General features: G+C 38.8%; 2 protein-coding genes across 3 annotated transcripts in view; one reads left to right on the forward strand and one right to left on the reverse strand.

Annotated features, from left to right (window-relative positions):
* Positions 1-5,014: 5,014 nt before the first annotated feature.
* setd9 (SET domain containing 9) lies at positions 5,015-6,483 on the reverse strand. Its single transcript, XM_061890245.1, has one exon. It carries the CDS (start codon positions 6,192-6,194, stop codon positions 5,604-5,606), a length of 591 nt encoding a protein of 196 aa, XP_061746229.1. The 5' UTR covers positions 6,195-6,483; the 3' UTR covers positions 5,015-5,603.
* Positions 6,484-6,731: 248 nt separating this feature from the next.
* dcun1d1 (DCN1, defective in cullin neddylation 1, domain containing 1 (S. cerevisiae)) overlaps positions 6,732-27,170 on the forward strand; it is a 32,540-nt gene continuing 12,101 nt past the window's right edge. The window contains exons 1-5 of one of the 2 annotated variants that reach the window (XM_061890244.1): positions 6,732-6,801; positions 14,962-15,148; positions 15,283-15,451; positions 23,766-23,896; positions 23,991-24,073. In XM_061890244.1, coding sequence (XP_061746228.1) covers positions 6,799-6,801; positions 14,962-15,148; positions 15,283-15,451; positions 23,766-23,896; positions 23,991-24,073 — 573 coding nt within the window. In that variant the 5' untranslated portion in view covers positions 6,732-6,798. Of the gene's footprint in view, positions 6,802-7,008; positions 7,137-14,961; positions 15,149-15,282; positions 15,452-23,765; positions 23,897-23,990; positions 24,074-27,170 lie in introns of those variants that run through there. The other variant, XM_061890243.1, reaches the window with a different exon arrangement.

The raw sequence follows: 27,170 nt of genomic DNA on the forward strand, positions 1-27,170 counted from the left end.
AAAAGGCACACTGCCGAGGAATGGTCTATTTTTTATCTTTTTTCATTTAGTAGGCAAACCGGATTATAAGGCGCATTAAAGGAGTCATATTATTATAATTTTTTTCTAAAAGTAAAACACTTCCTTGTGGTCTACATAACACGTAATGGTGATTCTTTGGTGAAAATGTTGCATGGATTATGTTTTACAGATCATCTTCAAGACGCTTTCTGACAGTCGCTTCCGGATGCACTGTTTTGTGGGCGGTCCTATTTGCGTGGCTCACCTTCGGCAGCGTCTTTTCTCTGTCATCTTTGTTGTGGCGGTGTAGCGTGCAAGGACGGGAGTGGAAGAAGTGTCAAAAGATGGAGCTAACCGTTTTGAAGACATTCAGACTTTACTTAAATCAATAACGGAGCAGCATCTCCTCATCCGTGGCTCACTGGTGAAAAAACGTCCAACCAGAACGCTCTAATAACTAAAGTTCTTTGGGTGAATGATTTTAACTCACTACACCGGTATGTTTTAGCACTTTCATGGCGAACTAAGAACATTACATTACTTTATATTACAAATGGCAACAGCGGAGGATGAATGTCCCATAACAAGAGGATAGAGAAAAAGAAGAAGCTTATCGACTACGTTGTCGCCACGGACTACAAAGGCGGATGCGCGCAATTTTTCAAGATTTATGCAGATCCCAAATACAGACCAGCAGGTACCAGAACGTAAGACAAGTTGCTTTTGCATAATATTGCTAAACAAAACACCAGATAATATGTCTTCCCTTATACACACACCATAATAATACTCGTATATTGAAGCACAGTACAATCCATCAAGCGGCTTCATAGCTTACCCAAGTCGTACTAAAACATTATGATATATTTTTGAGTGCCGTGTGTAATGCTCTATATTGTCAATGAAACATGTAAAATGTTGGTGATGCTTACTTGAGTCATATTGCAATCATAGTGCTGTCTACACGTACAGTATCGATCTTATGTTTGACTGCCATCTACTGGTCACAATTATCATTTCACCATGTACGAAATAAAATTGCTTCCAAGTTGGTAAGCAAAACCAGAATTATTCCGTAAATTAGGTGCACCGGGTCGAGTTTTGACCAAATAAAAATGATTTTAAGTGCGCCCTAAAGTCCGGAAAATATGGTAACTTGATGTGAAAACCACAGTAAATTTTACAGTAAAATTCTGGTGACTGAGCTTTCAGTTTTTATGTTTTTTATATTTTCTTACAGGCTTCCAATTTGCCATCTATTGAACCTGTCAATTCTTACTACCTAAAAAAATTATATATGGCGGTATGAGACTATTTTCCACACTCGTGGATCTGTTACAGAGAAAAAAATAGCTTTTTTCGGCCCACGGACCATTGACACATTCTCACTTTAGAGATGATCTTTGACTAGTTTTCTTACACAAGGTCCTTCAAAACAGAGTGCACCAGTAACCAGGGGGTGATGGACGGCTGGGCAGCGCCTGAAGAGCTGCAGCCTGCCGCCGGAACCCCTACTCCCTCCCCTCTGTTGCAAGTCTCGAGATGTATGTTGTAATATGTCAGGGGTGTCAAACGTGAGGCCCGCGGGCCGGATCAGGCCCGTGAACAGGTTTTATCCGGCCCGTGAGATGAGTTTGCTAAGTATAAAAATGAACCGGAATTTTTGAATGAAAGAAACTGCCGTTTTAAGCGTGTCACTTGATGTCGCAATAGCAATTATTTGCATCTGTGTAGATCAGGGGTGTCAAACAGAGTGGGCCAAAATTTTAAACTGAACAAAGCCGCGGGCCAAGGTTGAACAAATGAACCTTTTAATAGGGACCCAAACAAGTTTTGCATTGAATATTGAACAAGCAAGGCTTATATAACTTTAGTGACATGCAAAATCCAGTTTCAAATAATAATAATAATAATTAAAAAAATATCAATGGCATGTCAAATAAAATTAAATACAAATGTTATGCCTTTTTTTGTATTTGCAATCTTCTGAGGTAAATATCAATTTTTTTCCACAGGCTAATAATACATTTGAAAATAAAATAACAATAATGAATGAACCAAACATTCAAGCCTTGAAGTAGCAAGAGAAAATGCATGAATAAAATGTTAATTATTGGTCAGTTTGCTGGAAGTTTCCCGAAAGAGTTAGTGCTGCAAGGGTTTCTGGGTATTTGTTCTGTTGCGGATGTTCACCCGAAATGTGTTTGTCATTCTTGTTTGGTGTGGGTTCACAGTGTGGCGCATATTTGTAACAGTGCTAAAGTTGTTTATACGGCCACCCTCAGTGTGACCTGTATGGCTGTTGACCAAGTATGCCTTGCATTCACTTGTGTGTCTGTGTTTGTGTAAAAGCCACAAATATTATGTGACACTCTGTTAGTATAGAGGAAAAGCGGACGTGACGACAGGTTGTAGAGAACGCTAAAGGCAGTAACTTAAATGCACGCCCCCAATATAGTTGTCCAGGTGGAAATCGGTAGAAATTCGGGAGAATGGTTGCCCCGGGAGATTTTCGGGAGGGGCACTGAACTTCGGGAGTCTACCGGGAAAATTAGGATGGTCGGCAAGTATGAGTATTAGCGGCACCGACGCTGTATAACACCGGCGGGCCAGCTCTAATGCTAAATTGATTTTGCCTCAAGGGCCAAATTAAATTACATGGCGGGCCATATTTGGCCCGCGGGCCAGAGTTTGACACCCATGGTGTAGATGATGGTACATATGAAAAAAAACTAACCTCATGTTGTTAGTGCACCAGTCGAGGCAAACTACATGAATAACATCCTGTAATTTAATTTTAATATAATTTTTTTATCTTCATAGATTGAAAATTAACACAGTTGACTGATGAACATCACTGCATAATTTATTCAGAAAGTATAAATAACGAAAAATAAAGATATAATACTATTAACCGCAACATGTACGTGTAAAAAAAACAACATTATGATTTGTACATTTTCATAATGTGCTTGTTCAATCTGAAGATGTCTTTATTTCTAAGTTCTTGCGCCGTGATTTTTACAGCCCGGCCCACTTGGGAGTAGATTTATTTTCCATGTGGCCCCCGATCTAAAATGAGTTTGACACCCCTGCAATATGTATATGTGCTTTGCTATGGAGGGTTTTTTTTCCCACTCCAGACTGGGCCCCCTCAGGAGCCCAGTCTAGATTGTATTTTTTTACTCAACCTCCCCCAGCGTTGACCTTTTTTCCATCTTTTATGGGGCGCCTTGTTCTGTAATACAGTAGACTGTTTGTTTGTCTATTCTCGAAATGGGTTGTTCTTGTGTAATGACAATGAAGACCGACCTACCTACCTACCTACCTAACTGACAAAAATAAGAATAGTTTTTGCTTTCAGTCCAACAATATACATCACACAAGGAACTAAAAATATGTTTTTCCTGTTCTTAAACCATAGATAATAAGTCCTTAGAACAGGGGTAGAGAACCGATGGCTCTAGAGCAAGATGTGGCTCTTTTGATGACAGCATCTGGCTCTCGGATAAATCCGGGCTGACATTTCGTAACACGATAAGTAATGAATAATTCCACTTGTAATCACAGTGTTAAAAATAACACACAAAATATGAAAAAATTGTCATGCATTTTGAATCCATCCATTCATTTTCTACCGCACCTGTTCATGAAGTTGCGTTAATGGTAAGAAGTTATGTATTTATTTTTGGTTAGTGTGGGGCTTGCCCTCCTGGGGGTTCTTCAGACCACCAAGCACCGACATGAGAGCCTGTTTCAGGGTTACAATATTATTTTATTTTTCAATAATTGCTTCCTAGCAATTGTCTTTTCCTCTTTCGTTCTCGCTCGCGTTCTGGCTCTAGCCCCAACCCGGTCTCTCCTCCTGGCTGCTGCTTATAACAGAGCGACAGGTGATTAGATAACAAGGCAAAGGTGGGCCATCTACGCATCTGTCGCTAATTTCGAGGCCGATCATGGCAACACCCCGCTTCGCTGCAGGCCCGCAGGCCACGCCTCCTCCACAGTTAGCTTCAGAATAACAATATTATTACAAATCAATCAATCAATCAATGTTTATTTATATAGCCCCAAATCACAAATGTCTCAAAGGACTGCACAAATCATTACGACTACAACATCCTCGGAAGAACCCACAAAAGGGCAAGGAAAACTCACACCCAGTGGGCAGGGAGAATTCACATCCAGTGGGACGCCAGTGAAAATGCTGACTATGAGAAACCTTGGAGAGGACCTCAGATGTGGTCCCCCCCCCCCTGTAGGGGACCGAAAGCAATGGATGTCGAGCGGGTCTAACATGATACTGTGAAAGTTCAATCCATAGTGGCTCCAACACAGCCGCGAGAGTTCAGTTCAAAGCGGATCCAAGACAGCAGCGAGAGTCCCGTCAACAGGAGACCATCTCAAGCGGAGGCGGATCAGCAGCGTAGAGATGTCCCCAATCGATACAGGCGAGCGGTCCATCCTGGGTCCCGACGAGCGGTCCATCCTGGGTCCCGACGAGCGGTCCATCCTGGGTCTCGACTCTGGACAGCCAGTACTTCATCCATGGTCATCGGACCGGACCCCCTCCACAAGGGAGGGGGGGACATAGGAGAAAGAAAAGAAGCGGCAGATCAACTGGTCTAAAAAGGAGGTCTATTTAAAGGCTAGAGTATACAGATGAGTTTTAAGGTGAGACTTAAATGCTTCTACTGAGGTGGCATCTCGAACTGTTACCAGGAGGGCATTCCAGAGCACTGGAGCCCGAACGGAAAACGCTCCATAGCCCGCAGACTTTTTTTGGGCTCTAGGAATCACTAATAAGCCGGAGTCTTTTGAACGCAGATTTCTTGCCGGGACATATGGTACAATACAATCGGCAAGATAGGCTGGAGCTAGACCGTGTAGTATTTTATACGTAAGTAGTAAAACCTTAAAGTCACATCTTAAGTGCACAGGAAGCCAGTGCAGGTGAGCCAGTACAGGCGTAATGTGATCAAACTTTCTTGTTCTTGTCAAAAGTCTAGCAGCCGCATTTTGTACCAACTGTAATCTTTTAATGCTGGACATGGGGAGACCCGAAAATAATACGTTACAGTAATCGAGACAAGACGTAACAAACGCATGGGTAATGATCTCGGCGTCTTTAGTGGACAAAATGGAGCGAATTTTAGAGATATTACGGAGATGAAAGAAGGCTGTTTTAGTAACGCTTTTAATGTGTGACTCAAAGGAGAGAGTTGGGTCGAAGATAATACCCAGATTTTTTACCGAGTCACCTTGTTTTATTATTTGGTTGTCAAATGTTAAAGTTTTATTATTAAATAGAGGTCGGTGTCTAGCAGGACCGACAATCAGCATTTCCGTTTTTTTGGCGTTAAGTTGCAAAAAGTTAGCGGACATCTATTGTTTAATTTCATTAAGACACACTTCCAACTGACTACAAAGAATAAGAGACCTATTATACTCTAGAAATGTTGGTCTTATTTAAAAATGCACACATTTAGTGGTTCAGTGTTGAAAAAATGTTTATATGGCTCTTACGGAAATAAATTTTAAAATATTTGGATTCTTGGCTCTCTCAGCCAAAAAGGTTCCCGACCCCTGCCTTAGAATGTTGACTACTGTACAATTGTGTAGTAGTTGGAAAAGAGCTCATCTCCTGCTGTAATGTCCCGGAGCGATACGAGCACCACGCACCGAAGAGGTCTCTGTGAGTGAGGGCCATAGTTGACATTGGGAAGATATCGGCGAAACTCAATGGGAAACGTGTCGGGAACATCGTACTCCTGGTAACACACATTGGCGGGCCACTCGTTGGAGCAGTTGTTCACATACTGGCCCACTGCGAGCGGGTTCTCTGGGCTGACCGTGAGCCAGCTGGTGTCACTCATCACCAAAGGGCCCATTCGGTCCCTGGCACTGCAGGACTTGTACACCATTTTGGAGATGGCTTTGTCGTTCCCGTCAACCAAGACACCATCCAGACATCGAAATACAAATGGGTTTCGGATGGACTGCAGAAGAATAGGCTCGTAAGGTTGGTAGATGGTGCCAGGGTACATGGCGACTGTAGCTCCTTTGGGTACCACTCCTCTTGAGACGAACACTCCGCAGCCTGCATAAGGCAGTGTGCTCCGCTTCCGCTCAATACAGAAGCCAAGTGACCGGAACATGGCATCATGTGCACTAAGTTCGTTGTCACTTGTCATTTGTACGTGAAAATGACCTTTGACCGCCTGCAGGTCCACGTGACGATGAGCCCCATGACTGTAGAGGACTCTGAAGAGACGCAACAGGCTTCCTGACACCTCTTCGTCCGGGACCAACTTGTCCTCAGAGCGCTTTTTCACGTGTCGGAGGGTTTTCTCATTTTTAGAAATGTTTAGTGCAATCCAAGGCACAAACCGGTGTCGGTACGACTTCCACTTGACCTGTAACCTCTCCAGTAGTGTCTAAACATTCAGAGAGACGTGCAAACACTCGTACTTATTGGAAATGATCACTCACAACAATGATTTGGTTACTTCCGGCAAAGTGTTTCATTATAAAAGCATCATTGCAACCCATTGTTGGTACCATGACTTTTTATAACAAAAAACTTTGGTATATACATACAATATTAACTGCTATATTCTGCAAAGAATCATAAAACCGTATTTGGTGTGTTTGTTTGAGATTTACCAGCGAGTTAAAGCTGTCTGTGTATTTTATTGTGAAAAGCATAGTTTAAACCGGAACCATTTTTGTTTCTGCAACAACTTTACACGCGTTAGCCAGCTTGATGGGAGGAAAGGGAGACGGGCAGAGACAAACATGGTAAGAAAAATTGCGCTTTGTTCACGCAACAATGATTTGGTCACTTCCGGCAAAGTGTTTCATTATAAAAGCATCATTGCAACCCATTGTTGGTACCTTGACTTTTTATAGCAAAAAACTTTAGTATCTACGTACAATATTAACTGCTATATTCTGCAAATAATCACAAAACCGTATTTGGTGCGTCTTTTGAGATTTACCAGCGAGTAAAAGATGTCTGTGTATTTTATTGTGAAACGCATAGTTTAAACCGGAACCCTTTTTGTTTCTGCAACAACTTTACACGCGTTAGCCAGCTTGATGGGAGGAAAAGGAGACGGGCAGAGACAAACATGGTAAGAAATATTACACTTTGTTCACGTACGGCGCTGATAACACAACACATTGCGATAACATGATCGGTTTGGTCAACAAAGTGTCTTAAGGAACTTAAACAGCTCTTATGAGTCTTAAACAAACGTACCTCTGCATGTTAGCAGGCGCTAACTAGCTGAAGGTAATGAGGCCAACTCCTCCATTTAGCTAGCAGAGCAAGGTTTGATAACAACTCATCATCGCGATGATACAACATCGTCATATTGTCGACTCGTAAGGTGTATCCTTCTCAGGCGAACGATCGTCAGTTTGGCACAGCTGTCAACAGTCTTCTAGCGTCTAAATAGTCCCCCTAACTGTTGTATTGTTGGTGCTAGCTTAAGGTTCTATGTAATTAGGTCAACGATTCGTTTAAACGACGATTCGATTCAGAAATCGTGGTTGCCGATACGGTTCAGGGACGATAATGTTTTTTTTCCAGAACGATACAATCTGAAACGATATATTCAGTAACCTTTTGCCATCAAAATTCAACATGTATGACTGAAATATACAGAGGTGGGTAGTAACGCGCTACATATACTTTGTTACATCTACTTGAGTAACTTTTGGGATAAATTGTACTTCTAAGAGTAGTTTTTATGCAACATACTTTTACTTTTACTTGAGTATATTTATAGAGAAGACACGCTACTTTTACTCCGCTCCATTTATCTACATTCAGCTCGCTACTCGCTACTTTGTTTTATCAATCTATTAATGTTTGTTTTGGTTTTTCAAAATAGGATCTACGCATGCCTGCGTTTCACCAATCACATCCAGTCACTGGTGACGTTGGACCAATCAAACAGAGCCAGGCGGTCACATGACCGTCACACGTAAAACCTGACTTAAACAAGTTGAAAAACTTATTGGGGTGTTACCATTTAGTGGTCAATTGTACGAAATATGTACTGTACTGTGCAATCTACTAATAAAGGTTTCAATCAATTAATCAAAAGTTTTATTTCAACCGTACTTCCCGTCAAAAGCCTAAAGACTGATCGCACGGTTCCTGTCTTCACAATAAAAGCGCCGCGCCTTTGCGCCTGCGCTAACAAAATAAGAATCTCGGAAAGCCAGAGCAAACAAGCTAGCAAGCTCCGGAATTTGCCGCCAATGTATTTCTTGTAAAGTGTATAAAAACGAATATGGAAGCTGGACAAATAAGATGCCAAAAACCAACGACTTTCATGTGGTATTAGACAAAAAAGAGGAACTTTTTTTCTCCTCCATTTGAAAACGTGGACGTTATCAGCACTATACTGTCTGATTACAATCAGTGCAATTCATCAGAATCAGGTAATACACCAACTTATATTCTTGTCTAGGAATCTCTGTTAAACATGCATGTATATTCATTAAAACACCTTTAACATGTGAACAAAAACGGTAAAATAAGTAAATATAAATGATATACTGTATATGTAAATGTGTGTATATATATATATATATATGTATATATATATATATACATATATACATGTGTGTATGTATATAAGAGGTAGATCACCTCGACTTGGTCATTTATTAAGTAATTGATTAAGGTTGAAAAACTTATTGGGGTGTTACCATTTAGTGGTCAATTGTACGGAATATGTACTGTACTGTGCAATCTACTAATACAAGTTTCAATCAATCAATCAATCACTGAATGCCTACTGAGCCTATGGTGCTGGTAAGTTATTGTGGCTCAATGTGCCTTAGTTTTTTTATTTATTATAATGTACTATTATTTCATATATAATATTGTTTTAGTTGCTTAAGAGATATTCCTGGCTCTGAATTTGCTCGTTGCTATTTTTATGTTTTTGTGCATTATTTGTTGCAGTAATCATTAAACAAACAGGTTACTCATCAGTTACTCAGTACTTGAGTAGTTTTTTCACAACATACATTTTACTTTTACTCAAGTAAATATTTGGGTGACTACTCTTTACTTTTACTTGAGTAATAAATCTCTAAAGTAACAGTACTCTTACTTGAGTACAATTTCTGGCTACTCTACCCACCTCTGGGAATATATGGTGGATACTGGACACTGCAAGTGAAGTCTCTATTTTCCTTGTAAAGGAATTTGGTACTAAAGGCCTACTGAAATGAGATTTTCTTATTTAAACGGGGATAGCAGGTCCATTCTATGTGTCATACTTGATCATTTCACGATATTGCCATATTTTTGCTGAAAGGATTTAGTAGAGAACATCCACGATAAAGTTCGCAACTTTCGGAGCTAAGAGAAAAGCCCTGCCTCTACCGGAAGTCGCAGACGATAACGTCACATGTTTGATGGCTCCTCACATATTCATATTGATTTTAATAGGAGCCTCCAACAAAAAGTGCTCTTTGGACCGAGAAAACGACAATTTCCCCATTAATTTGAGCGAGGATGCAATATTTGTGTTTGAGGATATTGATAGCGACAAACTAGAATAAAAAAAAATTTGATTGCATTGAGACGGATTCATATGTATTTAGAAACATTTACTACAATAATTCTGGGAAATCCCTTATCTTTCTATTGTGTTGCTAGTGATTTAGTGAGTTTAACAGTACCTGATAGTCGGAGAGGTGTGTTGACGCGCAGTGTCTAAGCGAAGTCGACGGCAGCTTTATGGACGGGGCAAGCTCAGCTGATAGCCGGTAAGAAGCAATTTTTTACCACAATTTTGTCACCGAAACCTGCTGGTTGACATTTGATCGTGATTCATGTTCGCTTGACCGCTCTGATCCATAGTAAAATTTCACCTCCGTGAATTTTAAACAAGGAATTACCGTGTGTTTGTGTGGCTAAAGGCTGAAGCGTCCCAACTCCATCTTTCTACATTGACTTCTCCAATATTAATTGAACAAATTGCAAAGGATTCAGCAACACAGATCTCCAAAATACTGTGTAATTATGCCGTTAAAGCAGACGACTTTTAGCTGTGTGTGTGTGCGCGGTGCTCATATTCCTAACAGCCCGTGACGTCAATCGTACGCGTCATCATTACGCGACGTTTTCAAGAAAAAAATTCCCGGGAAATTTAGTAAACTAAAAGGGCCGTATTGGCATGTGTTGCAATGTTAATATTTCATCACTGATATATAAACTATCAGACTGCGTGGTGGGTAGTAATGGGTTTCAGTAAAAAAAAAAATAAAAAAAAATGGGTTGTGCTTGTATAGCGCTTTTCTACCTTCAAGGTACTCAAAGTGCTTTGACACTACTTCCACATTTACCCATTCACACACACATTCACACACTGATGGAGGGAGCTGCCATGCAAGGCGCCAACCAGCACCCATCAGGAGCAAGGGTGAAGTGTCTTATTTCGCTATCTTCGAAACCACTATCCATTTCCCTGTGACGCCATACAGTGCTCCCAATACAAACAACATGGCGGTTACCACAGCAAGATATAGCGACATTAACTCGGATTCAGACTCGGATTTCAGCGGCTTAAGCGATTCAACAGATTACGCATGTATTGAAACAAATGGTCGGAGTATGGAGGCAGATAGCGAAAACGAAATTGAAGAAGAAATTGAAGCTATTGAGCGAATAGCTATTGACGCTATTCGGCCATAGCATGGGTGTACCTAATGAAGTGGCCCATAGCATGGCTGCCTTATTAGCATCGCCGGTAAAATGTGCGGACCAAACGATCAGGACTTTCGCATCTTGTGACACTGGAGCAACTTAAATCCGTCGATTGGTAAGTGTTTGTTTTGCATTAAACGTGGGTATCTAGTTTCAAATGTACATACAACTAGCGTAAATAGCATGTTAGCATCGATTAGCATAGCATGTTAGCATCGATTAGCTGGCAGTCATGCCGTGACCAAATATGTCTGATTAGCACATAAGTCAACAAAACTCACCTTTGTGATTTCGTTGACTTAATCGTTGCAAATGCATCTGCAAGTTATCCATACATCTCTGTGCCATGTCCGTCTTAGCATCGCCGGTCAAATGTGAAGACACTCTGGCACATTCAATGGGGGTCTGGCAGCAGATATCTTGCCAGTGGTGCAACTTGAATCCCTCCCTGTTAGTGTTGTTACACCCTCCGACAACACACCGACGAGGCATGATGTCTCCAAGGTTCCAAAAAATAGTCCAAAAAACGGAAAATAACAGAGCTGAGACCCGGTGTTTGTAATGTGAAAATGAATACGGCGGGTATGTTACCTCGGTGACGTCACGTTCTGACGTCATCGCTAAAAGACCGATAAACAGAAAGGCGTTTATTTGCCAAAATTCACCCATTTAGAGTTCGGAAATCGGTTAAAAAAATACATGGTCTTTTTTCTGCAACATCAAGGTATATATTGACGCTTGCATAGGTTTGGTGATAATGTTCCCCTTAAGCAATGGCACAAACATTCAAGTCATTTCCTAAACATAAATTGCAAGATTGTCAGAGAAATTTTGAGTGTCAAATAAAAATGAGCTGCATAATAGGAAATCAAATAGTATTCGTCCTTCACTATGTGGTATGTTACTAAAGTTATGAAATTGTCTTCATTCTCTAGCGAGTGACTTTGCAAATGATGCTACATATTAGCAGTAATGCTACTTTTTATAGCAACGCTTTTTCCCCACACTTGACAAATTACAGTTGTCTGTTCGACATATTCCCACTTGAAGCCGAACCACCGCCACCTGCTGTTTTTATTGGGAATTAAGTTTTCCTTTATTTTTTGGCAGATCCGCACCATCTTTCTCTCATACGGCTACGTTAGCAACGCCGCTACCTCTCCACTGGGCGAGGGCGTGTATGTGACGTATGACGTGACAGTTTGTGACGTATGTAAGAATGTGCGCTTACTCGTCTGTGAGAAGGAAAGAGAGGAAAGAGCGAGGAGAGCCTGAAGTGTAATGCCTGCAGCTAAAAGTCCTGCGTGAGAACGTATACTCGAATACTACGATAAAGTCATTTTCTATATCGCACAGAGACAAACCCGCGATATATCGTTTATATCGATGTATCGCCCAGCCCTAATTGCAACCAACACTCTAGGTTGAATTAACGAGAGTAAACATTTTGTGCTCACATTTTCAACATTCAAGCAACTTTCAATAAAAGTACGGTAACCAACATTTTAAATGTAGATTTACCTGCTGAATAAAGTTCCCCGACCCGGCCATACAGTATCTGTTCTACGCCCGGGCGTTGTTGATAAAGGACAGTGTCCTAGGTGTGTGGATGATGCCCCCTCATCCCTGCTGATGGTGTTGGCCCCTGGATTCCTAATTTCCATAGCTCCCTTCATCCATCTCTTTTATTTCTTTATTTCTGACAAAATTACTTTTCCATAGCTGCCAGTAGCAAGTTGTGTTCCGGAAGTCGATGCGTTGTCTTAACTTGCTCCGCTGTCAATCCTGTTGTGTCGGTTGCGTCTTTTGTAGCTCAAAGTTGTGTTGTGTGGCTTTTTACTATTGTGCTGTGTCGTTTCAGAATCAGAATTACATTAATAATGCCTGCGGGGAAATTAAGATTTTGAGCGTAATCCCATTCAAGAGCAGACAAACATTAAAGGGAGACAGTTAAGTTAAAGTATCAATGATTGTCACACACACACGGTGTGGTGAAAATTGTCCTCTGCATCCCCTTCTTCACCTCCTGGAAGGTGAGGGGAGCAGTGGGGATCAATTTTGGTCATTTAACCCCCAATTCCAACCCTTGATGCTGAGTGCCAAGCAGTTTGGTAATGGGCCCCATCCATCCATTTTCTACCACTTATTCCCTTTGGGGTTGCGGGGGGCGCTGGTGCCTATCTGAGCTACAATCGGGCGGAAAGCGGGGTACACCCTGGACAAGTCGCCACCTCATCGCAACTCAAATAGCCAAACAACATTCACATTAAGACACTAGAGCCAATTTAGTGTTGCCAATCAACCTATTCCTAGGTGCATGTCTTTGGAAGTGGGAGGAAGCCGGAGTACCAAGAGAAAACCCACGCAGTCGGGGAGAACATGCAAACTCCACACAGAAAGATCCCAAGCCCGGGATTGAACCCAGGACTACTCAGGACCTTCGTATTGTGAGGCAGACGCACTAACCCCTCTTTCACCGTGCTGCCCGTATGGGCCCCATATTTATATGTTGATTTATAGTCTTTGGTATGACTCGGCCGGGGTTTGAACTCACAACCTACCCATCTCAGGGCGGACACTCTAACCACTAGGCCACTGAGTAGGTTAAGTTGCGTCAGCCAACTTCCGGCGCCCCTTACAAAAAAAAAGTTTGTCTTTGTCGTGGCTTTTGCTACATTTTATTGTGTTGTTATTATTATGATATTGTCTTGAGGCGTTTGCAGATCGCCATTTTTGTTTTGATGGAGCCACTGACGTGCAAACAGACTTAACGTTGAACATTCTCATCATCAAAAGTGATAAACTTCATATAAAATCTGCCCTAATTAAACCCAATGTTTTTTTTTTGTAGTATTAATAAAATCAATCAATTCGCTTAAAAACACTCTTTGATCGAAAGTAATATACTTGAAATTTAGGAATGTGAATCGATCTGTCTACATAGTAGGGGTGTAACGGTACGTGTAATTGTATTGAACCGCTTCGGTACGGGGGTTTCGGTTCGGTGCGGAGGTGTACCGAACGAGTTCCACACGAACATATGAAGTAGCCGCTTATGCTAAAGTCTTAAAAAAGCTGCTACGCTCCGTTCTGCCTCTGTCTCCTGCACAGCACCCTGCATTGTCCCTCCCACACAACCATCTGATTGGTTACAACATTAGCGATAACAAGCCAATCAGCAGTGCGTATTCAGAGCGCCCCTCGTCAGCGCTTCAGCCTCGAGCAGATAGTCGTTTAGCAGGTGAGCAACGCACTCTTCCCAAATCATACTAAACTCTTCCAAGTCAACTACTTTCTAAACATCACTATGAGCCCGTTGACCTTCTAGAAACAAACTGCAGCTCAACTCACTCACAGTCCTGGCTTTAGGTGAAGGCTAGTTAGCTTTTAGCGTAACGTTTGCTCATTTTGCGGTGTGTGCGTGTGCGTGTGTGTGTGTTACGGACAGTGTTGATTGAGGTGTGTTGAAGCAGCAAAAAAGGACATTATGTTAAATGAAGAGTTTCTGTCTCTGATAGTGTATATAATGATGTAAGTGCATCATTAAGCCTACATTAACTCCATGGTGTTCAGGGATGAATAGTCTCTCCTATTGCTATTGTACTATTTTTCAGCCATAGTTACATTAATCATTAGTAATGTAGCAACCTAGTTTTGAATGGCAGGGTCCCTGCTATCACGTTGATACAAATATAACATTTTCATAATAAAAAATCAACTACAGGGTTCCCCAATGCTGTGATAAATTATGCATGATGAGTTGACTTGAAACTGTTTAATATTACACTTTTTATACATAGAAGAAAAGTTGTCATTTTATTTAATCCAAGCAACAACTTGAGGCAGTTTAATGTGGATTAACGTGGGCAGAATGATTATAGTGTTCCCAATGTTAGAAGGAGCAAGCCATTGTTTACAAATTTGGTAAATAAATAACCCAAAAATTCATATTTATTTTTTTTCTTACTGTACCGAAATTGAACCGAACCGTGCCCTCTAAACCGAGGTACTTACCGAACCAAAATTTTTGTGTACCGTTACACCCCTACTATTTAGTGATCAATTGTTATACCCCTACTTATGAGTCTACAGTATGTTATTAAGTCAGACTCGCAGTGTGCTTCACAGCTTAGTCCTGGACACTGGGGTGCGTTTTTGGATACGTACGTTTGACAGCCGATGCCAGCGTTTCTCAGATAGTGTGTTGTTTTGTCTTTTCGCAGAACAAGTTGAAGTCCTCACAGAAGGATAAAATTCGTCAGTTCATGATTTTCACACAATCCAATGAGAAGACTGCACTGTCTTGTCTGTCACAACACGACTGGAAACTAGATGTAGCTACTGACAAGTTTTTCCAAAATCCAGCCTTAGACAGGAAGAAGCTCGATCATCTGTACAGCAGATATAGAGGTATGGAAAGAACAATACTAATCCTGTTATTTTAAATTCATATTCCTTTTAATAATTTTACAGATTTGCATAACTACTTGGTATAATTATGTAATGATAAACTGATTAATAGCATTTCACATCCTTACCCTTAGATCCTCATGATGACAACAAGATCGGCATCGACGGGGTTCAACAGTTCTGTGATGATCTTGGTTTGGACCCAGCCAGTATAAGTGTTCTTCTTATAGCCTGGAAGTTCCGGGCTGCAACGCAATGCGAGTTCTCTAAACAGGAGTTCATGGACGGCATGGCAGAACAGGGGTAAGACTGTACATTCGTTTAATGAGCCGTTCAAACTTTTTAGAATTTATCTTAAAAAAATGATTTCACAATTGCAGTTGTCCCTCGTTTATCGCATGTGAATTACCGCAAAGTGGGATTACTATTATTAACTGAATATTTTCAGAATTAGGGCATAAAAAATTGTTGACGACCTTCTATTAGACCAGGGGTCGGCAAACTTTACCACCCAAAGAGCCATTGTGACCTGTTTCACAAAATAAAGAAAACAATGGGAGCCACAAAACTCTTTTGAAATTTAAAATGAAATAACACTGCATACAGAGTTGTTTTTTTACTTTGTGCTATGTATTAACCAGGGGTCTCAGACTCGCGGCCCGCGAGTTTCAAATTAATGCCGTTTGACAGCATCAGACTTCCCACCCCTCCCAAACAGGTTACAGAGAGAGTTGTGATATAAGCAACTTTAACACTCTTACTAATATGCGCCACACTGTGAACCCACACCAAACAAGAATAACAAACACATTTCTGGAGAACATCCTCACTGTAAAACAACATAAACACCACAGAATAGATACCCAGAATCCCATGATTCCCTAACTCTTCCGCGCTACATTATGCACCTCCGCTAGCACCAAATCCCTCCCCCCCTTCGTGCGTCGGTTGAGGTGGGCGGGGTTGGGGGGGCGGGGTTTCGTGCTAGCGGGGGTGCATAATGTAGCCCGGAAGAGTTAGGGATGCATGGGATTCTGGGTATTTATTCTGTTGTGTTTATGTTGTGTTACAGTGAGGACGTTCTCCAGAAATGTGTTTGTCATTCTTGTTTGGTGTGGGTTCACAGTGTGGCACATATTAGTAAGCGTGTTAAAAGTTTTTTAATTCACAACTTTCAGTGTAACTTGTATGGCTGTTGACTAAGTATGCTTTGCAGTTACTGTCGTGAATCAACTGAGGCTGAATACTACATGTGGCCGGCTGGCACGCAGATAACATTATATAAAGGCGGGCGCGACGACAAGTTCTAGAGGACTGTTAAAGCTTTGCCATCAGGACACGCCCTCCATATTATCGACTCGGCGAAAATCGGAGAGAGGCATTTAACTCCGGAAATCTCTCGGGATAATCGGGGGGGGGTCGGACATTATGAAGCTGAGCCACATTAGAGTGATCAAAGAGCTGTGTGCGGCTCCGGAGCCGCGGGTTGCGGACCCCTGTATTAGACCTTGGCGATAAATTGATTTTATCAATAAATTCCAGTTTTGTTGCCCTGCTCATCATTTCCTTAGCGGAGATTCACACGAATAGCATGACATTGCTAATGCCAACGCAAAAAAGGCAAGACGTTTACTCCAAAGAAAAGATTCGTGCCTTCAGTGGTTTGGATTTGTAGCAACAGGCGTAGAACAAGTGACTGCACGCTTCAAAGTTTGTCGAAAATAAGGCAGCAGCACAACTAACTTATTGCAGCATCTGAAACAGAAACATCCTGCCAAGTGGGGGAAATGCAACTAATTACGAGTCAAACAACAACGCAACGACAAACCAAAAAAAGTTTACTGTTGTAGATTTGTTTACACAATGTACCATGTATGCTCAGAGAGACGTCGCAGAATGGAGAATGATCAGTAAAGTGGTCGCTCTGCACGTCGCCAATGTTGGACTTTTATTATTTATTTTCACATTTATATTTTATTCCAGACAGAAATTTTTTGTTTTTTGTGAATTGTGAGTGAATTATATTTATATAGCGCTTTTCTCTAGTGACTCAAAGCACTTTACATAGTGAAACCCAATATCTAAGTTACATTTAAACCAGTGTGGGTGGCACTGGGAGCACGTGAGTAAAGTGTCTTGCCCAAGGACACAACGGCAGTGACTAGGATGGCGGAAGCGGGAATCGAACCTGCAACCCTCAAGTTGCTGGCACGGCCACTCTACCAACCGAGCTATACCGCCCCACATTTTTATCTCAATGTTGGAGTTTTTTTCCATGCAATGTGCAAAGCAAAATTTTTGTTTACCAAATTATTTTATTCAAGACAGAAGTATTGCCTCCAATAGAAAGTACTTTATTTAGTTATTTGGAATTTTTTTTATACCAAATGCAAATCAGTTCTTTATAAAAAACAACAACAATATTTTTAGTTAGTTTATTGTGTATGTATTATTATTTTAAACCATCAGTTTTTGACCAAACAAAAGCAAAACATGTTTTGAATGATCTCTGTCATTTGTATCTATTGTTTTATTTTATATGTATGGAAAAATATCATAAATCAAAATTTATTTATAGGCTATATCACCCAGGCCAACCTTCTAAATATGTGGGTTTTTCTTTTAAATTATTATAGCCCCCAAACTTGAAATAACAGCCATAAAGTCCCCTTTGCACTTGTTTCCCTGAATGTGTTCTACTCTAGAATACTGTACTCGCCGGTAGCTCGATGGATCCTCTAAGAGTCATTGCTATGGCCGTCACCCGGCCACTACAAACCGGCCACAACCTGGAAATAGGCCTGGGGCAAATTTGCTCGATGATATATTGACCTTCAAATGTTATTATTGCCATTCTTTTTATGTGATCAATTAATAACCCTTGGTATAATGATTTTTTGTAATGATTAATTTTCCTGAATTAACTCTCCTGAAGGAATCTATAAAGTTCTATCTATCTATCTATCTATCCATCCATCCATCCATCCATCCATCCATCCATCCATCCATCCATCCATCCATCCATCCATCCATCCATCCCTCCCTCCCTCCCTCCCTCCCTCCGGTACATCATAATAATGCATGTATACCCTTTCAAATGCAATAAACTTGTATTTCTTGTATATTTTAACATTGTTTGAAAGAAAAACTTTCAAAATCTCCAAGTTCAATAAAACAAACAATAACATAAAATATACTTTGTCTGTTAGCAAAATTTTGCACTTGAATACAAATCACAACCAAAAGCAATACAATAAGTTAAGGAGTGGGTAGGGAGCCCTAAATATACACAGCCAAAACAATTACTAAAATGGGTAAATAAAGTCTTTACCAACAAAGTTGCACTTTGATATTGAACATGTAGGCAGAGGTAGAGTTTAGGGTTGGACAATTAATCAAATTGTCTGGGGGGGGGGGGGCAACGACGTCCATGAAAATTCTTGTGATGGTGAAACAGATGAAATGCGAATGAGTGAAAAAAAGAGCATGTCTACAAGAAGTTTTGGAAGTCACAATGGTTGGTACTTTTTATTTGACACAGTGCTAGCTAGCATGCCTAGTTAATAATTTACTAAACTCAACAAAAAGGTAAGGCATATAGTTTCCGGGTTCACATAATTGGCGAATAACACTGAATCCTGAAATACACAAAACAGTATCAGGGAAATTGAAATAAATGTACGTGAAAAATTGTCATTGTGAGGAGAATAAACATTTGTCTGGTAAACTAATGTGTCTGGTAGCGCTCAATTATCCCAACACACTCAACCACCCCATTCAAAACTAAACAATATCAAGACGGCCACTTGAAACAGTGACTAAGCCGCGAAGCTAAAGCTAATAAGAGCAATCTATACACTTACAACCCATCTCATCTGCTTTGCTGTGAACGACATCAACGTACAAACTTCAGGAACACCCTCTTTTTTTAACTGCCTCAAGCGAGGTGGGTCTTTACTCGTCAAGCTGGGAACTACCGCCCATCACACTTGCCCCTTGCGCTACATTCGGTCTGACTACGCTTACAAAATAAAGGGTTCAAAAAAGTACCTTGCACAAGCATAATGGACTTAAATCACTTATTGATACATTTAAGACAATATTAATCATAGACCTAAAATATTGTCATTTTTCCAAAGATGTATTGCACCAATAAATGTGATCAATTATCAAACATTTCATTAAATGTTATTCGACACAAAAAGCACACGCGCTATGGTGGTAAAAAAAAAGTGTAAAAGGTAAAAACTGAATTAAAAACAATTAAAACGGAAGAACTGAAGTTTGTTTTTTATACTGCTATAATGAAAATCTATTGTTATTGCTATAAATACTTTGTGGCGTACCTCAGGGATCAATACTTGGAACAAAATTGTTTAATCTTTATACAAACAACATTTGTAAAGATACAACGGACTTAAAGTTAATATTATTTTCAGATGATGTACTGCGTTTTGTTCAGGGAGAACACACAAACGCTAATACAAACAATCACAGAAGAAACGAAAAAAAAAAAATTAAAAAGATAGTTTAACAAAAACAGACTATCTTTGAATCTCAGTAAGACTAAAGTAATGCTATTTGGTAACCGTAGAAGGGAAAGTCAAACACAAATACAAATAGACAGAGTAGACATTGAAAGGGTAAAAGAAAACACATTTATGTGTGTAATAATAGATAATAAAATGAACTGGAAACATCATGTAAAAAATATACAACATAAAGTAGCAAGAAACACGTCAATAATAAATAAAGCAAAACATGCTCTGGACCAATATGGAAATATGGGTAAACAACTACAAATGTGCGCTTCATTCACTAACTGTGTTACAAAAAAGATCAATTACAATAATACATGATGTTGAGAACATACAAACCCTTTATTTATTAAATCACAGATAATGAAATTCAACGATTTTGTGCATTTGCAAACAGCTAAAATTATGTACAAAGCAAACTATAACCTGCTACTCGAGAATGTACAACAATTCTTCTCAACAAAAGAGGAGAAATTTAACCTAAGAGGAAAATCTAATTTAAAACATTTGTATGCTCGCACAACACTTAAAACCGTTAGCATATCAGTACAGTAAGTGGAATTAAATTATGGAATGGATTAAGTAAAGAAATTAAACAATCTACTAATACGATCCAGTTTAAAGAGACTGTTTAAACTAAAAGTGTTTACAAAGTACACAGAACAATAATAATTAATGAAGATCTTGAACCCCCCCCCTTTTTTTTTAGATAAAGATTATATATGTATTTAATATTTGTTTACTTACTATGGTATATTATTTGTTTATTATTTATGTATTCACTGTTCTTTTACAGAGAACAAGGAAATGGGATAATACTGCTATGTTATGAAAAGGGGTAGGATTAAATCAGCTCAGCTTCTTCCTACTCCTTTTCAGAAGTGCTGTAATGAAAGAACTGGAAATATGTGATGCATTACATTGTATCCTATGCATGTTCGAAATAAACTGTAGCTGAACTGAACTGAATTTTCATTTCACTAGTAGTGGTTTATTTGTTACTAATTTCTGTCTGTATTTTTCTGTAATTATATTTAAAGTTGAATTTTGGTGGTTCAAAAAATACTTATGATTTAATTTTAATGAATAATCGTGTAATTAACTGTGATTACAATATGAATCAACATAATCGTGATAATTATTTTGCCACCATCATTTAGCCCTAACATAGTATAAAAATAAGACAAATACTTCACTGTATTATATGAAAAAAACTTAATTATGTGCAAATGTACTAATGTGTCTGCAAAAATGTATCTTAAATAATAACATAGCATAAAGAATAGTCATTTATTTATTATTAATACTATTTATGATATATAATTGACTATATAGTATTTATCATTGTATTTATTTTTATTATTATTGCTTCTTTATTAGTTAAGTATTATTTATTATTATGTCTTTTTTTAAATTCTGAAGTATATTGAGAGTTGCATGAATGACAATATAGCCAAGCACAACAGAAAAAACAGGACAAAACCATACAAAGTCCACAAAAATGGTGTTGCAAGCCATAAGAAAAGGAAATAAAGTTATATATTAAAAGCATTTAAATAAATGAATTAATAAGAACTACTATTAGAGTAAAAAGTAAGTCACAATTCAGTTACATGAAAATATTAACATGAAAATACTTAACATGTAAATAAAACCATTCAACATTGACACATTGCCTCATTCACAAGTTGAGTTACTTTTTTACACCGTGTTTCTGTTAATTGTACACATTATATCAAATACCTGAAGTATCCAAAGCATCAATATTTTGATTTGAGAATCGATATTGGAGCACAAAGGTCTGGCATTGGCGGTTGTAACATTTTAGAATCAATTTGCACATCTGTACTTCTTTTGTAGTAGAGCAGGGGTGCCCACACTTTTTCTTCAGGCGAGCTACTTTTCAATTGACCAACTCGAGGGGATCTACCTCATTTATATATATCATTTATATTTATTTATTTATGAAAGAGACATTTTTGTAAACAAGTTAAATGTGTTTAATGATGATACAAGCATATGTAACACATATAGATGTCTTTCTTTCACAAAGACAAGAATATAAGTTGGTGTATTACCTGATTCTGATGACTTGCATTGATTGGAATCAGACAGTAATGATGATAACGCCCACATTTTCAAATGGAGGAGAAAAAAAGTTGTCCTTTCTGTACAATACCACATGAAAGTGGTTGGTTTTTGGCATCTAATTCATCCAGCTTCCATACACTTTGCAAGAAAAACATTGGCGGCAAATTCCGTAGCTTGCTTGATTGACATTCACGGCACCCGAGGGTCTTGTGAGATGACGCTGGCTGCTGCCAGTTCATTATTATGAAAAAATGACAGAGAGGAAGGCGAGAAACACTTTTTATTTCAACAGACTTTCGCGCCGTCCCTTCCGTCAAAACTCTAAAGGCCGACTGCACATTTCCTATCTTCACAATAAAAGCCCTGCTTCATGCTGCCTGCGCTAACAAAATAAGAGTCTCGGAAAGCTGGCGTGAACAAGTGATGTGCACGCCAGCTTTCTGAGGGATCGCTTGTGCACGCCAGTTTTCCGAGACTCTGTATTTAGTTAGCGCAGGCAGCATTAAGCAGGGCTTTTATTGTGTCATTTTTAATAATAATGATCTTGCAGTAGCCAGCGTCATCTCACAAGACCCTCCGGTACCGTGAATGTCATTTAAGTGACGTCTTGGTGAAGATTGATGATCACTAATTTTTAGGTCTATTTTTTTTAAAAGCCTGGCTGGAGATCGACTGGTAGCTCGCGATCGACGTAATGGGCACCCCCGTCGTAGAGGTTTACCCAAAGAGTTTTGTGCAAGGCCACCATCTTTATTTAGTTGTAGTTCAAAGTTGTAGTCACTAAGTTCTTTATTTTTCTCGGTCCTCTTGTTGTGGGGCAGACTCATCATCATTTATTTTTATTCCTTTCATGACAATGCATATTTACAAGCCACATACAATTAACACTTTCATTGTTTTTTTTTGTTTTGTTTTGTTTCTTATACATTTCCATGATCAGAAAGGAGCAGATGGAAGAATAATATTCTTATATTTATCTGCCCCCTTTTTAACACAAATTACAGTATTTTAGATGACTTTATAACTGTTCCCTCCACCAACACCCAAACTCCAACATACTTTTCCATTTTCCTTTAAGCATTTTTGCAATGACACGTCCAATCTAAATCAAAATTCAGTTTGATATAATTCCAGTTTTTTCTTTTCATAACTCTTTTTAAATACAAAGATATTCTTACAGCTTTTTAAGTCTTTGTTTAGAGAATTCCATGCTTTCACGCCAACAACAGACAAGCGCATTTGTTTCAAATTTGTTCGCTCTCTTGGATGTTTAAAGTCATACGGCCTTCTGTGGTTCTCATCTTCAGATGTGAACACAAATAACTTTTGTATGTCCTTCGGAAGAACTTTATTTCTTGCTTTGAACATCATTAATAGAGTATACAATGTTTTTTAGTTTTAGTAACCCTGACCTTATGAAGAGTGGATTTGTGTGGTCTCTATATCCTACTTTAAAAATTATACGAATTGCTCTTTTCAGATGGGCTCGTACATTTAGGGTAAATTCTGCCGCCGTTGCCATTTCCAATGAAAAGTAGCGTATAGTTCTAACTTTTATCTGTCAGTCGATTTCTTTGGAAGCTCGGGAACACAAATAACACCGCACACAAAAAGGCACATCTTGAAGAGATGTTCAGAAAGTAGCTTGAAGATGGTCTGTAAAATAACATCTAGGCACAATTTCAACCAAAGAACCACCATAACATGTTATATAGACCAAAATGAAGTGTTTTAAATGTTAAAAAAAGTCACAATATGGACACTTCAAAACTTAATTTGGGTCAAAAACATGTCGAATATGCTTTGAAAAAATCCGCTATGTAAGGAAGCCGCAATATTTGAAGCTTGATATAGTGAGGGACAACTGTACTTACTATCTAAGCTTTTTGCTACATAGTTTGCATTTGTTTTTATTTCATGCATTAGTTGTACTGTTTGTGAACCTTTTGCTATTGGTGTGGTTTTGTTTTTTGTAATTGTTTCCTCAGGTGTGACACTATAGACAAACTAAAAGCTCTACTACCCAAGATGGAACAAGAGTTAAAAGACCATGGAAGATTTAAAGACTTCTACCAGTTTACATTTAATTTCGCAAAGAATCCTGGCCAGAAAGGTTTGGGTAAGAAAAAGTGAATTTGTGTTTATGGAAAAGAAAGACAGATTGATTTGATTGTTTTGTCCATTTAAACCATTTTCTTAATTTCCCCCTCTAGATTTAGAAATGGCTATTGCATATTGGAATTTAGTATTGGCTGGAAGATTCAAGTTTCTCAACCTTTGGAACACATTTTTAGTTGTAAGTTTACCCTAAGTGTTCCCTTAGTATGCTTTTTTCAATGTTTAATCATGAGAATTTAGTAGGAACATATAGTTAGACTGTATATTATATTCAAACTGCACTTTTTTATCCCCAGTGCTCAATATGCATATAACTGTGCTTTTGTCAGCTTCATATCATGCAAATGACATTACCCCAAGAATGGCTACTGCATTGAAAACAAAATATTGTATTTTCCAGACTATAGACTGCACTGGTATATAAGCCACACCCAAAATATTTGAGGGAAAAATGGCCAACATTTTGGACACACTTTCTCGTTTCAATGCCATTTCATTATTTTCATGACTATTTACATTGTAGTTTGTCACGGTAGGCATCAAAACTAAACACCTGTGAAGTGAAAACCGTTTCAGGTGACTACATCTTGAAGCTCATTGAGAGAATGTCAAATGTGTGCAAAGCAGTAATCAGAGCAAAGGGTGGCTATTTTGAAGAAACTAGAATATAAAATATGTTTTTGGGTATTTCACCTTTTTTTGTTAAGTACATAACTCCACGCGTGATCATTCATACTTTTGTTGCCTTCAGTGACAATCTAATCAGTCATGAAAATAAAGAAAACCCATTGAATTAAAAGTTGTGTCCAAACTTTTGGCCTGTACTGTATGTCGTGAATTTCTTCTTTCAACACAGTTTGTAATTGTTTATCTACAAACCGTAATTGTTTCCATGCGGTGTCGCTGACACGGAAGTACAATGACTGATCAAACAAAACAGAAGTCATCGTCATGGACCCACTAACTGTGGAAGTTAGCTCTCCAATCATCTAAACAGACTCAATAGGTCCACTGTAAATTTTTGGTAAAATTGCAACACTGAAAAAATACAAAAAGAATGCCCATCCATCCATCCATTTCTACCGCTTATTCCATTTTTTGGGGTCGCGGGGGGTGCTGGCACCTATCTCAGCTACAATCGGGTGGAAGGCGGGGTACACCCTGGACAAGTCGCCACCTCATCGCAGCAAAAAGAATGCCATTGTGAGTTAATAATACTAACACAGACACTCGTAAATGTGTTGGCAACGATACTAGCTTCACTACAATACGTAAAAATTTATACATATATGAATGAAAACACTCCTGCAGACATGAAAGCCTTGGACAATTTAGTAAGAAATAATTGTTTTAGTTATACTGTAAAACTTGCAAATGTTGCTTGGAGTGATGAATAAAGAATTTATAAGAGTAATAACGCAGTGCACAGCTAGAAGATGGAATGACACTTGTACTTACGGTTGAAAGCTCAGTCTAAATAGAATGGCAATGCAACTTCTGCAGCACCTGCAGTGAGCAAACTCGTCCAAAAGATGGCGCCATAGCACAAACAATAGCTCTTTAAAAAAAAGATTTCGATTATGGCAGTCAACAAAAAAATATATATAAATTTGCCGGAATTTTTTTATAAGCTGCAGGGTTTAAAGCGTAGGAAAAGAGTAGCTTCTTATAGTCTGCAATTTACCTGTGTGTTTTTTCCAGTGTTTCTTTAACATTCAATTATTTTTGACAACCCGCCGCAGACAAATATGAACCACCACAATTAAATTTTTGCACTGCCTGTTTCACCCCCCTCATTATAACTGGACTGCTTGTGAGTGTAGCTTGCTGTTACAAAGGCACATACCTGTCTGTATATAAGGTCCCACACTTGACAGTGCAGGGCAGAGCACAAACCAAGAATGAAGTCGAAATAATTGTATGTAGTTCTCAAACAGGATTGTCTCAAGGCACAAATCTGGGAAAGTACAGAAAAATACAGTATATGCTGCCTCGAAGGTCCCAATGAGCACAGTAGACTCCATCATCCGTAAATGGAAGACGTTTGGAACCACCATGTCTCTTCCTAGAACTGGCCAGCCGTCTAAACTGAGCAATCGGGAGAAAAGGGCCCTAGTCAGGGAGGTGACCAAGAACCCGATGGTCACTCTGTTTAGAGCTACATCATTCCTTTAGTGGAGAGAGGAGAGCCTCCAGAAGCACAGCCATCTCTGGGAGACTCGTCAGGATTTGGGCTGGGCGGTAAACTAGTATTACGAGTTTTACCGGTATGGTTTAGAGCAGGGGTCACCAACGCGGTGCCCGCGGGCACCAGGTAGCCCGTAAGGACCAGATGAGTAGCCCGCTGGCCTGTTCTAAAAATAGCTCAAATAGCCGCACTTACCAGTGAGCTGCCTCTATTTTTTAAATTTGATTTATTTACTAGCAAGCTGGTCTCGCTTTGCTCGACATTTTTTATTATGAGAGAGACAAAAGTCGAATGATATTTGAAAATCCAAGAAAATATTTTAAAGACTTGGTCTTCACTTGTTTAAATAAATTCATTTATTGTTTTACTTTGCTTCTTATAACTTTCAGAAAGACAATTTTGGAGATAAAATACAACCTTAAAAATTATTTTATGATTTTTAAACACATATACCTTTTTACCTTTAAATTCCTTCCTCTTCTTTCCTGACAATTTAAATCAATGTTCAAGTATTTTTTTATTTTTTTGTAAAGAATAATAAATACCTTTTAATTAAATTCTTCATTTTAGATTCTGTTTTTTTTGACGAAGAATATTTGTGAAATATTCCTTCAAACTTATTATGATTACAATTCAAAAAAAATATTCTGGCAAATCTAGAAAATCTGTAGAATCAAATTTTAATCTTATCTCAAAGTCTTTTGAATTTTTTATTTTTTATTTTTGTTCTGGAAAATCTAGAAGAAATAATGATTTGTCTTTGTTAGAAATAAAGCTTGGTCCAATTTGTTATATATTCTAACAATGTGCAGATTGGATTTTAACCTATTTAAAACATGTCACCAAAATATATACTTATTGTGAGAAATCATTAAGATGATCAATGTTTCCACAAAGATAAATATGAATAATTATTAATAATAACATAGAGTTAAAGGTAAATTGAGCAAATTGGCTATTTCTGGCAATTTATTTAAGTGTGTATCAAACTGGTAGCCCTTCGCATTAATCAGTACCCAAGAAGTAGCTCTTGGTTTCGAAAAGGTTGGTGACCCCTGGTTTAGAGTCATACCAAAAAGTATAAAAA

This window comes from Nerophis ophidion, linkage group LG28, assembly GCF_033978795.1.
Source record: "Nerophis ophidion isolate RoL-2023_Sa linkage group LG28, RoL_Noph_v1.0, whole genome shotgun sequence".
Taxonomy (NCBI): Eukaryota; Metazoa; Chordata; class Actinopteri; order Syngnathiformes; family Syngnathidae; genus Nerophis; species Nerophis ophidion.

Bases quoted from the DNA above. Each gene is read 5' to 3' on its own strand.
- setd9 (XM_061890245.1), bottom strand. From the start codon at position 6,194: ATGACAAGTGACAACGAACTTAGTGCACATGATGCCATGTTCCGGTCA.